Source organism: Dermacentor variabilis, chromosome 1 (assembly GCF_050947875.1).
Source record: "Dermacentor variabilis isolate Ectoservices chromosome 1, ASM5094787v1, whole genome shotgun sequence".
NCBI lineage: Eukaryota > Metazoa > Arthropoda > Arachnida > Ixodida > Ixodidae > Dermacentor > Dermacentor variabilis.
In genome coordinates, this window is record NC_134568.1 from 187,438,210 (window position 1) to 187,455,064 (window position 16,855).

General features: G+C 46.6%; 1 protein-coding gene across 1 annotated transcript; it reads right to left on the reverse strand.

The window, feature by feature from the left end:
- Positions 1–494: 494 nt before the first annotated feature.
- LOC142589807 (small ribosomal subunit protein uS11) lies at positions 495–16,794 on the reverse strand. The gene is made up of 5 exons (XM_075701387.1): positions 16,697–16,794; positions 16,218–16,370; positions 8,803–8,964; positions 1,971–2,047; positions 495–606 (listed from the first exon to the last, which is right to left on the reverse strand). The coding sequence occupies exons 2-5, from the start codon at positions 16,364–16,366 to the stop codon at positions 539–541; spliced, it is 456 nt and encodes a 151-aa protein (XP_075557502.1). The 5' UTR covers positions 16,367–16,370; positions 16,697–16,794; the 3' UTR covers positions 495–538.
- Positions 16,795–16,855: the final 61 nt, after the last annotated feature.

The window sequence follows — 16,855 nt, forward strand, 5'->3', positions numbered from 1 at the left end:
CAGCTGCCGCAGACAGACCTCTGCTCGTGCAGCGCTGTTTCGATATATGCCATCAGTGAACCGACAACACTACACTGGCGCCATCTTCATTGCAAAGCGTCTTGCGCGGCACTACGCTTCTCACACTTTTGCCGTACCCTCCTCGTGCTCTCTTCGCTATCACCGTCTTTCATCACCCACTGTGCTCACTTGCTCGGTTACGAAGACGCCGACACAGGAACAGGTGCCTAAGAGCAGTGCTCAATTCGCCAACACTGACGCTTTGTTGTATTTGCATTCATTAAATTGCGATTTCACTTAGTAAAATGAATATAGTCAAGATTATATATTACTAAGACAAAGTAGCAAAACTCAACGTCTAAACGTCTTGTGTACAAGTACCACCGTGCAATCCTCAGAGGCTGCTTGCCTTTATACATTCAAGTGCACAAATGAACACCCCAAGACTCGCAAGAATTGTGTTCATGTGCACTAACTTTGTGAACACAAGCACGTTGCCCAGGAGCTGGAAAAAATCTTTATTGCGCCACTGTTTACATTACAGACGCCTTCCTCTGCGGCCACCTTTCCTGCGAGTGCCATCAGATGGAATGGGTGTCACATCCTCTGCAAGAGAGCACAAAAGTTCAGCGAAGGCTCTTTTTACCTAAAGAAATCTACTCCTGCATAGTATCTTTGCTAGCGCAACCACATTCACATCTGCACCTATAAATACACAGGAACCTCTATCGACAGTTTTTGGCAGCATGCGTTACACTGCAGTTTGTGTATAGCATTCGTGTGCATGTGGAAGTTCAACAGACTTGAAACAATTTTCCATGGGAATTTTAAAAGGACACTAAAGGCGAATACCATTAAATCAAGCTAAAGTGATAGATTGCTGCGCTTTGTCGAGCTGTGCTTGTTTTGCTGTGTCATGAAACTCGCATAAACTGCAAGTAGCAGAGAATGCCATGTCCTTGAGTCGCAGGGTGCGCTAACTGTCTACACCACTTGAGCAACAGCAGCTGCAGGAATGAATCCAGCGCTGTCTTGGCTCGGTTTCTCCAGGACAACTCGCTTGCGTTTTGTGCAAAACATAGCGCTGTCCGTTGGGTAGTTTTACTCACCAATGGCAGTAAAGGGTGACGACTGAGTATGCAACATTATGGTTTGATGTGCTAAATATATGCAGACCCTTTAGATGCAATTTTCTCTTAAACTAAGTCTTTTCTTTGCACACGAGCGCTGCAAGGCTTATGGAATTATATTTTAACAACCCCATTGAATTAATATTTGCCTTTAATGACCATTGACTTTTTTTGCTACATCACTTAATTCAAAATAACTAGTTTCAGATGAAGTGGCTGCAGTGTCTAATAACTGCCATTACCTTACTGCAATTCTAGCTCTGTTGTTGACAAAACAATATCACAGGAATTAATCCTCCATCCACGCTGCTTTAAGAACAGTGAAGTGAATTTCAAGTGGCTGAATAGGTGCTTTACAAGTATGCTAGATACGAAATAGCTGTTCTAATATCTGATGTTTCAGTAGCGTTGTCGCACTTAGTTCACATATTGTAAACATGACAAAACTCCGATTAGTCCTGCAGTAGATGCTTTAAATGATTCTGAAAATGCAAGAAATTTGGTGAAACCAAATTCAGTGGGAAAAATTAATTGACACAAGAGGATATAGTGGGCCTGCAATTTTAGAGTAACAGTAATATTAATAAAAATGCTACGCTAACGACACAGACACTGCTTCAGGGGTGGTTTTTGTGTGTTGATGGTTGCAATTATTCAGCAAGAAAGAAAGGTTATTTTCTAGTTATAAAATGGATGAATAACCACCACATCCAGAGCTGAGCTACATTCCTTGCCATGTCAACTGTCAAATCAGATTCCACTTTGTAATGTTGCTGCTGCTATTTTCACCTTTACTTCTTCCGAAGAGTGTGCAAGATTGTCAATCAAGTATTTACTCACCAATACGCCCAATCTTCATGTCTGAACGCGCCAGGGCTCTCAGTGCAGACTGTGCTCCAGGCCCTGGAGTTTTGGTCCTAAACAAGAATGACAGAAGTTTTGGACATTTCCACTGCAGAAGTACTTCTATGTGGTTCTCAATTCCTTACAAGCTTGTTTTTAAAATAATGAGCCACCATTATTAACGCAAGAAAATGTACAACAAAAGTTATTTCTGTAATGTTTGTTACTCACACGCTCAGTAAGCTTTGTGAAGAACTTTCTGCTGTCTAATGTAATGTAAACATACGTTAAAAATAGACTGCTTATGGAGAGGCGCTACTATGATGAATTAGTGATGCCAACAAACAAGAAAATGAGTTTACTGTGCACTCTTATCAATTTGAGTGGTGAATATGATCCTGACCAAAGGTCCTAGCTGGCACGGATACATTTCTACAGGCCAAAATATAATTTCAATGTTGAAATTGGTCCTTGCAGAATAACTCAATGTTGACTGGTCAGCATGTATGTGCCTGCCTGTTGTGTAACCACAATCATGACTACAATGCTTTCAGTGTCTGTCATGGTGGCACTAGGTAAGGGAGGGAGGGGGGGGGGAGTGCATTTGACAGTACAGCGAAACCTCGTTAAACCGTAGTTGGCCGGAGCTCGGAAAAGCTACGTACTAAACGGTAGTACTGTTTAACCGAAATAGCATGACATCGCCCACTTACCTGTCGAAAACGGAACTCAGAGAGAGTGTGATGAAAGGGGAAAAAAACATGCAGTATTTATTCACTTCGCGCGACAAAAGTGTTATTTTCGTTTGATGCCGCCGCAGCCTAGCACGACGACAGCGGCCTCAAACTTACTGAAGTTGCGTGCCAGCTTTTCAGCCAGCCCCCTCTTCTCGGCAAACACTCGCATGGCAGATTCCTCGTTGAGTTACGTATTCTCCGTGCACGCGCGCAGTAGTGCTGCAGAAGTCCCGGGGGCGCATTTTCGTTGCTGGGTGCCGGAGTTTTGAACACTTATCGTTTGGAATAGAGTTACGTTATCGCGCCCCTGTTCTCGTCGCGACGATTGCATTCATGAGGCTGACGTAACGCGTAGCTTCTGTCACTGTCGGGCCTGAATCGCCCGTGCTGTCACTTTCCGTGTCGTCCTTATCACTGTCGCTAGGTGACACTTCGGCAACAACAGAGGCAACGATGGCGAAAAGTCGAACCTCGTAGCCGACATGTCTTCGCGTCCGCAGCAGCGCTGCCGAGCAACTTCTTCGCATTCCAAATGCCACACACCGTAGTCAACAGCAGATCCTTGTCGCGTGCCAGAGCCGACTTCTCCATGTCACGTTCGATAGCACGGACGATGTCTAATTTTTCTTCTATGCTGAGCACCCGGCGTCTTTTTTTATCCGAGCTTCGAAATGACGCGTGTCCTCGCCTGCACGACACCATAACGCTCTCTGCCACGGCGTCGAAATGATGTTGATGTTGATGTGGCTTCACGCGCAAACGCACAGGGCGCTTGGAGGCCGTTGTTCTGATCTCTGAGGCTTGTTTTGCCAGGCCGCCCGATGTAGACGACGCACCACCGTGTTTGCGCGACGAAAAGTTGAAACGCTACGTTTTAACCGATGCGTACGTAATAAGCTGGTACGGTTTATGCGTATACAAAACACACTATGTTCAATGGCCGCTGAGTCGGGGATTTGACTTTACTACTTTTAAGACGAAACTACTGTTTAAGCGGGTACGGTTTAACGAGGTTTTACTTTTATAGCTTACAGCTAAGAACAGATTTTTGCCCTGCCTTTTGCAGATTTCAAAGCTAAAAAGCTCACAATAAGTTACAACCACATGTACTCAAGAAATAAGTCCGGAAAAGTGCCTGCATGTTAAAGTAAAACCTTGTTAAACCGTACCCGCTTAAAGAGTAGTTTCATTTTAGAAGTAGTAAAGTCAAATCCCCGACTCAGCGGCAATTGAACATTATGAGTCTTGTATCCGCATAAACGGTACCAGCTTATTGCGTACGTATCGGCGCATAGTTCGACTTGCTGAACGCCATTTTTGTTTTGAACGGCGCCTCCTTGCTGCCCCACGAAGTGGCGCTACTGGAAATGCCCGCTCATCATCATCGTTTCTGCCTGGTTTGCTAGAGTGGCCGTACAGCAGTTTCGGTTTCAGTTTAGTAAACCATGTCAAGACAATCCAGCAGCTGATTTGTTTGTTTCGCACACGACGCTGCGAGCAGGCCACGATTTTCGTTTGTGTGACTGGTGTCGGCACGGTGGTGTTTGCTTTGTGTGCTGTGTCGAGGTTTCGGTGAACCAACGCGGCGTACGGAAACATAGCGTCAAGTGTCAATGGCGCCGACAGTGCCCGCGCAGACTGCGCTGGGGAATGCCGGCAAGCGGGTGCCGGAAGGCCTAGGATTCGTCACCTTCCGATGTGCTCCCTACTGAAGCGGAAATTTTCTGCCGAGACCTGTGCAGTGGTTGCGATTCAGGACACCGTCTCATTTGACAGTTTCACAGGTGCTGACACTGCTGTACTGACATGCGCAGAACTCGACGACGGCGAGATCATTCGTCAGGTTTCTGCTGCACCACAGGACGATGACTCCGAGTCGGAAGATGACGCACCATGTGTACGCTGCCGTCGCATGCGGAGCGTGCACAAGCAGTGACTGCTTTCAGCCGCTTATAGTGACCATATGACCCTCTCCAAGATTCAGGCTTATCTGATTGCGCGTAAACGGAACAGCGTGCAACGGCGCACTCACGAGTTCTTCAAGCCTACTGCCGAGCCCGAATAAGTGCGTGGAAATAAAGGATTTCATTTTTTTTTCTTAATCTGCTTTTTCGGACACCTGTTTATTCGGACATTTCCGCAGTCCCCGTGAGGTCCGAATAAACGGTCGGCGACTGTATCTTCCAAATCGCTGTCATCGCCTCACTGCAGCACAAGCAAAAAGCATGTCCCACTTGTCTTGAACACTTGACGATGCCTCTGCGGCTAACACAACTTTTCGTTTGAAAGCGGCACTATAGTGGCATCACCTGTTTAGTGCCATTACGATACCGTCACGCCACACACCCATACGACACGGGTCAAAATGGCGAAGTCGTTAGTGTACTTCAGTTGGCTACTGGCACGGCTAGTAGCGGCTGCGATATAGACTTTTCTAGATGACACTAGCTATGCATCATATTTTACAGCTGAGCTGTGTATGGTTAGCCAATTCATCCGTCCGTCAATCTAAAAACTCCTCCGGAGCAACCCAATTAGCGTGCGCAAAGAAAAAAAAAAGGGAAAAAAGGAAACAGAGCCACGAAAACTATACAAACGGAAATGGAAGTCCCAAGGGTTGACCCTCACCTCGCTCACTTACTCGAGGCCAAGGCTTCGATACTTGCGCGATGGAGAAAGCAACGTCTCAACAGACGCCTGTGCAAACGCATCGCGATCCTCAGCCGAGACAGACGAATACTGTACGGAGCTCACAAGACTCCAATGGCACGAACTCTGTTCGGCAGTCGACGGCCGCATGTGGACAGGAGGTAAGTGGAACCTCCTGAAACGCATGTTAGACGACAGCCAAACGAAGGATAATCAAAGCCACGCGCTAGACAGACTTCTACACTCACATAAAGGGAAAGGGGGAACGGAAGAGCCCTTCCTGGAAGAAATTGCCAAACGGTACCTTCCGCTAGGCGTCGCTCACCCCAACGATTACCCGATCATAAAGTGCGAAACCACTCCCGAACTATACGCTGCCTTCACGGAAGCAGAAGTTCAAGAGGCGCTACACAACCTAAACAGCAGGTCTGCTTCAGGACCAGACGGTGTAACCAACAGACTGTTGCGTAACTTAGACGACCAAGCCATAACATTACTCACAAAAGACACCAACCACGTGTGGAAAACAGGAGAGGTACCAACGCAATGGCGCACTGCCACGGTGGTCCTCATCCCAAAACCCGGCAAACCACTTAACCTCGACAATTTACGACCCATCTCTCTTACGTCATGCGTGGGTAAAGTAGCCGAGCACGTAATTCAAAACCGAGTGTCATGCTACATTGAGGAACACGAACTCCTCCCAAACAACATGGTAGGGTTTCGACCCCACCTATCAACCCAAGACGTCATGTTACTCCTAAAGAGACAGATCTTCGACATTAAAACAAGAGACGTTCGAGGCATCCTCACCCTCGATCTCACGAAAGCATTCGATACCGTCTCGCACCGCTTCATACTGGAGTCTGTGGCAGGCCTCGGCCAGAGATTTCAGGAGTATGTACGCTCCTTCCTAAAAGACAGAGAAGCCTGACTGCGAGTCTCGCAACTTAAGTCAGACCCCTACACGCTGGGCTCCATCGGAACACCACAAGGCTCAGTCATCTCTCCATTACTATTTAATATAGTGAAGGGAATCGCAGACAAACTACGAAACATCCCTAACGTAAACTGCGCTCTATACGCAGATGACATTACCATCTGGAGCCCGGGAGGCTCCCTGGGAGACATGGAGCGAGCAGGCATTACAGTCTGCCCTAGATACCACGGAAGAGTACCTACTAAACACAGGAATGAAACTATCCTCAAAGAAATCAGAACTATTACTATTCCGAAAGTCTTGCCAAGGAGTCCGCTACCTAACACCTCTAGACGAACTTCCGATTGCACTACACACAAGAGACGGACAACGGATTCCGCGAGTCAACCACATACGCATTCTTGGGCTCCTAATCGAATCCACCGGATGCCACGGACACACGATCAAACACTTAACCGCCAAAACCGAAAACATGATCAGACTCATCCACAGAGTCTCGGGGCGCAGGAAGGGTCTCTGCGAAGATAACCTTCTGCGCGTATACCACACGTTCCTTGTGAGTCACATTAATTACATCGCCTCTGCCCACAACTGGAGGAAAATAGAAAAGACGAAGCCAAACACACTCATGCGCAAGAGCATCAAACAGGTCTTGGGCATTCCACAAAGAGCAAGTACAGCAAAGGTTGACCAGCTAGGTATGCACAACAACATCGACGAAGTGATTGAGGCTCAGACTATGGCGCAAATACTCAGCCTATCCTCGTCCAAAGCCAGTAGGCTAATCCTAAATGAAGCCAATGTCTCCCCTTCTCCCTATCTCGAGCACGCGGTTACCCTACCGAGCGAAATTAGAGACAAATACAAAGTCTCACTGTTTCCCAGAAATGTCCACCCACAACACAACGTGGGTAGGCGACGGGCCCGCGCGTTTCTCGACCGCATCGACGCGGATCGTGAAGCTACCGCATTTGTGGACGTGGCCCAGTACGGCAACAGAACGCTACGATCATCCGCATCGGTTAAAACGAGCACCAGCGCTAAAGCAGAACAAATAGCCGCAGCCATCGCCATGGCAGACCCCACATTTACTTATGTCTTCGTGGACTCGCGTGCCGCAATTCGGGCCTAAGAATGCGGCAACGTATCTAAAGAAGCAGCCCGTATACTACTAGCGAGCTCAAAAGAGAGCAAACGGTGCCTCTCCTGGTTCCCCGCTCACATGCGGAATGACATTCACCCGCAAAAAGCTAACCTCAATGAAACGGCCCACGACTGTGAGCGAGAACTTGCCCGCCGCGACGGTCCCACGGCCACCGAGGGGCTGGACATTCAGTTTAATGACCTGCTGCTCACTTACCAAGAAATCACCTCCCGCTATCGGAAAGGCAGAACCAAATTCCCGCTCCCACACGCCATACTCGAACGTGCGCAGGCGGCCGCGTTTTGAATGCTACAAACGGACTCGTATCCATCACGAGGCCTACTAAGTCACTATAACTCAGAAATCCCGGCAAATTGCCCAAACTGCCCAGAACTTTATTGCTCACTCTCGCACATGCTATGGCAATGTACCGCATTACCAAAGGGCCCTCTCTGCAGTGAGCCCGAATGGGAAGAAGCCCTCAAAAGCCCGGACCTCAAACTCCAACTCAAGGCCATCCAGAGGGCCCAAGAACTGGCGGAGCGTCACCATGTTCCCGTCCCAACTTGGGCGTCGCCTACGGTTTCTGCCGGAGGAGTTCCCCGCGTGGGATCTGCAACGGCTTGAAACTCCTCAGGACTTCAATAAAGTTCTTGACTGACTGAGGGAGGTGCATGGCTGCGCCAGTAGTGACACGCAGTTTTTCTCAGGCTCCGAAATGGGTAGGCCACACATCATACGTACTCCAGAGCAGCAGGCAGCTGAGCGCACAAGCAGCAACCGGGCACCGCGGATACAGCAGGCTGCCAAGCCGTTGCTTAATGAACCGCCGGAATTAACCCAGTGATAAACACTGGGACCACACGTTTCAGCTTCTCTGGTTAACCATCTGTATGGAGTGCTTGGGTGGCGATTTTTTATCATTTCTAGTTAAAAACTGTTGTGTTTTTTTAAAGTCCTCGAATCTAAGCCAACCCTAGAGTTTGGTAGATGATTAGTTGAAAAAAAAAAAAATCTGCCTAGATTCAAATAGATACAGTAGTAACAAATGCCATGTCAATACTTTTTTAAAGGTTTTACAAACACATCCAGCAACAGTGCACTTGTTTAAATGTAGGCTTCCAGGCAACGAGAGTCAATAGGTGAACAGTCGTTACTGCCCAAAAGACAACGTTTATGTTGCACTAGTCTGACACCTGCTGCCTTAAGATGAAGGAAGCAAGCTCTAATACAGTGCAACATTTATTATTTTCCCTGAAAGTGGCATACAACAGTAAAAGTTAGTGCTTGCATACAAACAGGCACATACAATGTATTACATGACATTAGTCCCTAAAATTAACTGAGCAAACAACATACCTGGTTCCCCCTGTGGCACGCAGCTTGATGTGCAGAGCAGTGATGCCCACTTGCTTGCACTTCTCAGCCACATCCTGAGCGGCCAACATGGCAGCGTAGGGGGATGCCTCATCACGATCTGCTTTCACCTTCATGCCACCAGTCACTCGTGCAATGGTTTCTCTGCAGCCAGAAACGGGACACTGATAAGAACTGCCTCTAATGTTAGTGGTACATTTAGCTCAGACACACCATTATCCCTATTATCTTTTAGTGTTCCTTTGCTCCAGGTTTGTGTACAGCATCTATTCTTGCTTCATTGGACTCCTTTATCATCCTTCGTTGATTTGGCCTTTTCCACAACTATAAACATGTTGTGATATCTATTTTCTCATTTTTGATGGTGTCACAGTTCTGGAGCAATGTTATCTCTGGTTATACTTGTCATATTGCAATAATTTTTTTTTGTTGCAGATAGACAATTAGAGAGAGCAATAGTACCTATAATATCAATTACAGAAAATTTCAACATAATTTGTCCTGGGTGCTACTATGGGTTTTTACTTAAATTTTGCTGTCCTCTCACGTGATATAAAATTGCCTTAGTATACTATTCTTGCTCTTTTGCACTCTGTTGGTTCCACATCCCTTTCGTGTGGCAATCTTTATTGCACCATATATAGTATGTCGCTTAAAAGCAAGTTGTGAAAAAAAAAAAAAAGAATTTCTTCACACACTACGCGGATCCACCATTGCATTTTTATTTCGCTGCTGCTAAATTCTTGTGGTGGCCAACTTGGCCCTTTTCAAAAAGTCCTCGGAATACACCTGCAAACATGGTCCACGCCTGTGGGATTGCTGTGAGGGATTAACAGAATTCCCAGCATCACTTGAACGATACGGCTGAATTTCAAAAGCCCACCAGCACCTCTGATCCTCAAAAGCCCATCAGCACTGTGTATCTGCCCTTTCCTCTTGCAGCACATTTGGAGGAATTTCAAAAGCCTGCAGCTTTACAAATTCCATTTCCAGAATATTAGGTTTCATCTCTGGCCTCTTGTTACTGCTGCAGCAATAATGCTGGGAACCGCTCAACAAAGAAAACGACTCGTGGACTGACCAGTGCATCATTTCCAAACGGAAACTTAAAGGGCCCCTGAAACGGATCGGACAAGTTTTGTAGACGCGTAGGGTTCAGCTTAGGTAGAACATTCGCACCACAATTTAAGTGAAGCGTTACGTATTAATGGAGCTACAAGCGATTAGAAGTTACCCTCCTCCCTAGCCATGCTTTTCCTCCTCAACTCGTTCGCCGAGCGAGCGGGGCTAAGCTCCGCCTTCACTGGTTCAGCGTCACGATGCGACGTCACATCGTCCACTTCCGTTTGTTTTGGAGCCCGCCCCCGCCCGCGCAAGACCTCTCCGCTAGCCGCTTGGCCGTCGACCCCAAGCGAGAGCTATCGAAGCAGCGTGCGTTGCGAGCATTCTGTCGTAGCGCCAAACATGTCTGGTATTCCGTTAACCACACACTAGCGGTAACCACAGGCAAGCTGGTCATTTCGGAAAATGACTGGAGGCATAAACTCAAGCTGATGAAGGAACTTTAGCGTAGACGTACGTGAGCGGCCTGATCGGTCTGCACGGTCCATACACTTGTTGGCGCAGCGCTTAACCAGCCAAACACAGCGCTAATATTGCTCTAACCAAGTGTAAAACATTTTAATTATTTATAAAAACAACGTGTTGATGATTACACTCCTGCGAAAAATACACACCAGCAACAAAGAATAATACACTTCTTGCTGCTACTGTGTATGGTTGAGCTCTGTGCCACCAGGTGGCTGCACCACGCAGACCATTCACATTTGCCCTTCTGCTCATCTCGTGGGTCATCCCGTTACGGCACAGTCAAGCGGCAAACCATGGCCAAACTCTGTCCCCTTGCGCTTGCGTTTGCCCTAATGACTCGCGAAACGCTATTGCGTTAGTAATCTTCCGGTGTAAAGTGACAGCCACAAACGCGCAAATCCTGGCGCCGATCAGATAGCGGCAGTCCGATGCCCAGCAGCCAGTTTGCTCGTACGCTGCCTTGCAGAGGGACACGATGTCGCAGCTTGACACATTGCCACTCACTACGTTTGCAGTCCACAAGGCAAAAAAGTCGAATCATAGTGCTCGCGAAAAGACCGAGACCGATTCTGACCGCGGAGCTCTCGTCAAAATGGAGTACGTTGTAACACAAGCAGACGACACTTGCTGTGTGCCGGAAGTGCTCAAGTGTACTGAAAAATTATTCTTGTGCATTCTCTTTATGTTACTTTCTTTTCATAAAAACAAATTAGCTAACATTCCAACTATTATGAAGATCATTTGTTTACCATAAAGTTGGAAAAATTATCGATCACGCGCCCTTGTCAGCCAATCGGATAGTTCGCCTCAATGACGTCGTATGGGTGATTTCGGTCATATGGGTAGGGACGGCTTAAAATTCCGCCGAGCACTGTGCTGCGATCGGCAGCGATGTGCATTTTTAAAACCTTATAATAAATTACACGCTTTACGTGGGGCACTTAGATGTGTCAATTAATGATCAGAAGGACCTATTCTAACGACTCAGTACGTTTGTAGAAAATCGTCAAAAGCGTTTCAGGGTCCCATTAAAGGCGCATGTAGTCGCAGGCAGTAAGCATATACTTTCTAACAGCCTTAAAAAATGTTTTTCTCACTTGGCTGTCTGTCTTAACAATGCATTGTTGACCGATTACCAGGTCTTCGTCGTACTTTTGTGCATCTCTACTGGCAGTCCACCACCCGCTTTGGAAACTGCTTTGCATGGTTGACTACGTATTTTCGTGCCTTGCTGCTAGGTTGCCAACTGGAGCATGTTTTGGGACTAACATGTGGGTATTTCCAGGAGATTTCTTTCTTGGTCGCAGAATGATACAAAGTGGTCAAAATTCGGGAGTCTCTTGGGAAAAATTGGGAGATCTGGCTGGTATGTAAGTGGGTTTCTCATTGTACAAACAATACCCTCCTTACCATAAGTTTGGCTAAAAGGTCCCCCATGCACATTTACACTGAGCAGGCTAGAGGGGCCCTGAACCACCCCTGGGGCTTGGTGCAAAAACAGTCCGCAGATAGGAAACGCTGCTGTGACATCTCAACCAAATTTTGCAGTCATGTGCGAAGCATGGATCTCGTATGCGGAATGCATAATCACCTTTCAAAGGCTTGTTTCAACAGAAGCCTGGGGTGCGATTAGAGATGTTTGCTCGGAACAGTGTTCATTCAGTAGCTGCAACATCACTAAGTGGGCAGTATGCCAACTTTGCGAGAACAGGAAGGAGCAAGGATGCAATCGGCAAGCGGTGAACTTCCCGGAAGTTGATGTGCCTCGTTTGTAGTCTGCTTGAGGACAATATACTACGAAACGAAACGTTTGTCGCCTTGTAATGAATAAAACTGGCCATGAAAAAAAAAAAAAAACTTTTCTTCTCAAGCTTGAACTTGTTTTCAAATAGTAATACATATGACTACCACATTTTTTTTACTATTCTGCATGGTCACTAGGTGGTGTCGCACAAAAAAAAAAAAAAAAAAAAAAAAAGTGGGGGGGGGGGGGGAAATGTTGCAATGGCCAACAACATTCTACTAGAGCTCGCGGCACAAGTAGCGCACTGTTCGTTCTGAGAAATGAAACCAACGCTGGAATCCCTTTCTGCCATCTCTTCAAATGCATTCCACACCTTTAACTACTCTGCTTCCTCCTTGAGAAATACCAACGCAACAACTATGGTGGCGAGCGCCGCTCCTCCGATTTATGTCTTGCATAGGTGGCACTGCTCTCCGTAGCGTGATGCGCAGAGCGCCAACCGCGCTGGACCAGGTTGGCCGCAGGCAGCATTTAGCAATTTCTCTGCGATTTGTGTTGGAGTCTTATTTCCTGAACGCAATGTGCAGTAAATGTCGTTTTGGCAGCCTGGATTTGGTTGCTGAGCTTTGCGGCTGTGCTCCTTCATTAGTTGGAGCTGGCTGTCGTGAGCTCGGACATTGTATCCAACTAATGAAGGAGCACAGCAATAACAGTTGCGAACCTCAGCAACCAAATCTAGGTTGCCAAAGTGACATCTACTGTACATTGTATTTAGGAAATAGGACTTCTCAACACAAATCAGAGAAATTGCACATAACTGAAACTAAATGTCACTGATAAAGAAGAAGGTCCGCAGCGAGGTTCCCAAGGCACAATTCAGAGCACTCGACGCAGTTTTAGCATCTTCATTCACTCCCACGTTTCGTCCCGTTTCGAGTTCCGAGACTTGAAGTAGAAATGGAGCCTTGTGAGCACATAGAACTTTACGATTCTATTCAAAAGTGCTGTTTTGTGTTCAGGGCAGCCAACGAGGTTCAACTTGGTGAGCTGGAGAAAAGATACCAGATCAATAAAGCTGTCGCTTCTTACTTGCTTCACACTGAAGCAGTGGGTGGAAGTGTTTTCCAGTAATGTCACCAGTTCATACTGCTGACCTGACATGTGGTGCAGTGGTGCGAGGGCTTTCTTGGAGAGGTGTGATGGAGCACTTGAGTAAACTGTCACTGTGTCGCTTGTAAGCACGGGTCGATCGCGGGGAATCTTGAGCATTTTGCAATTTACCACAAGCGTGAAGTGCCGCATAATGTATTGTTCGTGGAAGTGAAGCTCACAGTGGGCTGATTTCTCGTCAAGAAATTTGTCCGCCTGGGGGACAGCTCGTTGCCATGTTTCAAAATGGTCAAGGTCCTTTGGCACAGAAAACAAGGTGACACGCTTCCAGTCTTCCTTGACGATACATAACCGTGCATGCAGTGAGGCGCAAAGCAGTGCGTTTGCTTCGCTTTCTTTACGCGAGGATCCATTTGGCTGGAACAGGGCATGGAACTGAAGCCTACATGCTAACTTTCACCACGAATATCACGTGTGCACAACGTCAAACAACGTCTGTGGTCAGCATTTAGCAATGCTGACCACAGAGCCACCACGGCCACTGTGGTGGCGGCATGAACCTAAGGAGCGCCCTTTTGACGCGAACATACGGCCATTGGGCTGGCTAATGCCTGTAAAGTGAACAAAAAAAGATGGTGGCACTGCATGGTTTCATGTGGGGGAGGGGGGAGAGGAGCATCTGAGCTGGCTAATGATTGTAAAGTGAACAAAAAAGATAATGAACAATAGTATGGCGCAGAAGACAGGACACGTGACTTCACTGCCTGCTGTACCTGCCCTCAATACAACAGCGCAGCAGTTGTGTGGGGAGAACACAGCGGTGTGCAAGAACTAGATTGTGCATTACAGAGGAAGACCATTGGAACAGTTGCAACTCCAACAAAAATGGGGAAAATGGGAAGACCACACAACCAACGACAGTGTGCTCCTGTGAAAGCGGAGAATGTGGCCAGTGATTGCCTTTGAAGAATGTCAACGAGAGTAATCGTCGGCGTCGAGCACAAGCTACCGATGATTGTGCACAGGAGGCTGCTCGTAAGCGTCATGCTAAGTCGTTCTAGTCTGCATCCAAGCGGCAGAAGCAGCTTCGCTGGCTAATCGAATGATTCGGCTCGAAATTTTTTCAAACTGAAGCATACAATGCAACATTGGGTACTATTTTGTAGACAAGGCCTATTCGCGCTTTGCCATTTGCTTTTGCTACTGCTTTGCCAGAGCGACACTCCACCCATGTTTATCAATGAGATTAGTGGGCCGTGAATAGTGGACAACACTGGCATAGAATTGAGCAGAAGGCATAGCTACAAGTAGCAGCCCTGAGTGCACACACAATGCTATGAAAGTATGTGTAGTCTGTCAAAAATATATGGGCTACTTCATGTCTTCACCACATATGTCTATCGACTGTATGGTGCAGTTCTCAGTGCTGCAACACACTTGCCCACTGAATAGAGAGTACAAGAGTTCATTTCATCCCCCAGATTGGTTGGATCCCATGACATACTTTAGGAACTACCTAAAACAAGCCAGGAAGTCGCAGGCATTACAGCATGTACACTTTTGAAAGAGAAAAGTTAAAATAAGAAATATTAGCAATCCCACTAGGAAGTCTTTATATCGAGCCCACTACGGCAGATGTGATTGTACCTTGTGGCAAAGCTGATATTTTGATGTGACTGTGACCAATATTGTCTGTACACAAACTTAGGCGCACACAGAATTAATGACATTGTTCTGTTGTCCAGTCATATTCAATATGATCTGCTTGAGCTGTGGCCAGAGCACTGCAGATTGAGCTGGTGGCACTAAAGTGTGATGTGTTCAAGAAAATATTGAAAGGCTGTTGCAGTTCTAGCAATCCATATTAATCCCTGTGCATTTAGTAGCATGCTTTCTTTGGATGCAGTGTTCCAGTATGAAGCGATATTCCCCACTCATGCGTATAGCCTCCCATGCTTCGCTGTGGTAAGTCACTGTATTACTGCTTCATGATACACAAATGCAATGTCCAAAGAATGCAGTCAACCAAAAGCACATGGATTTGTGTATAGTGCTAGAATCCCAAGACCCTTTCCACTTTTTTCTCTGGCATGTTGCATCTCACACTGCATGCAGTGATACATAATGCTTCAAAAACAATGGTAGCAGGCAATATATGAAACCACCACAAAATATCCAATCAAAGGAATATATCTCTCATGGAAAAGTTTGCTTTTAAAATGGGAGACATCTATTCAACGAAAATGTGGAACCTTAAAGTGACATGCGGAACAATTTACATTTATAAGCAATCTCAATTTGAATTTGCAGTGCAAAATTATGCAAGCCACAGCTAGAAGGTCAGACTTATATGTGCTTGGTAATTTTGCACTGAGAATTGCACTATGTTTTCACCTTCCCCATTTTAGCATTGATGCAAGCAACGCCATGCCACCAGTGTCTGCCACGCACTGCTAATGTCAAAACCCAAATGCGTCTTGCTTAGAAACATGGCAAGTGCACCCTAGGAACGCACTCAACAGGCAGCATGCGCATGCATACACCTTTGTCAAGCACACACAAAATGTAGGACTTGCTGGAATTGCCACAGATCGTTTCTTGATTCTGCCCAACTAAATTGCATACCTCTTAGCTCATGCAACGCATTCTCACATTACTACGATCACGTTTGCGTACGACAAATGAAGTGCAACCAGCACACGAGCTATACTGATGCGCACGTGGTTGCGCGAACCTTACGTCAGTGTGTCGGAAAGCATCGAGGACCCCACAGGCTTCATCTCTGGCACAACGGAGCAGACGAGCTTTCCATTTGCTACTGTAGCACCGTCATGACACCCGGCGACCATATGAAGGTCGGGTAGAAAACCTACCCATGCGGTGCCGGGCTCTTGGCAGTGCAAATGTCCCCTTCCATTAATCCGATCTGTATAGGACGAGCTCGGTCACTCACCTGCCGGAGAGATCGGTAACATGAACGAAGGTGTCGTTGAAGCTGGCGTATATATGAGCCACGCCAAAAACGTTTTCATTGCCGATGGCTTGCGGTCCCAGAGAGACGATTGGCTGTTCTTCCTTCTGCTTCCCTTTGCGTGGAGCCATAGTGCTACAAAAAAAAAAAAAACGAACAAAAAACATCGTACTGCTTAGTGAAAAGCCGCAACAACAGAGACTCTTCTAGACTGCAAATGATTAAGCAAATTATAAATAAAGCGATCTGTAGACAACTTCAAATGGACACAAAAGCAACAGCAACACGAAGTGCCGATTAATAGGTAGGTACTTGTTAGGAGGAAATCGCGCGTCGGCCACAAAATCGACAAACGATAAATACCTTAAGATTCCGAATTATCGGAAGCAGCAATTAAAACCCAACTAATAGACAGACAAACTTCGATTCTTACGGATTGGCAGTGAACAGCAACGGCTTACCTGCTGCGGCAATGGCGAGGATCGAAAAGACTTTTCGAGCGCAGCTCCTTCTGGTAATGAAAGAAGTAAGAACAGATGGCAGCACAAACGGTAAAATTTTACTTCAGTTTCTCAACGGAAATATAAAACAAATTTTTATCGCATAACTTGATGTATCTT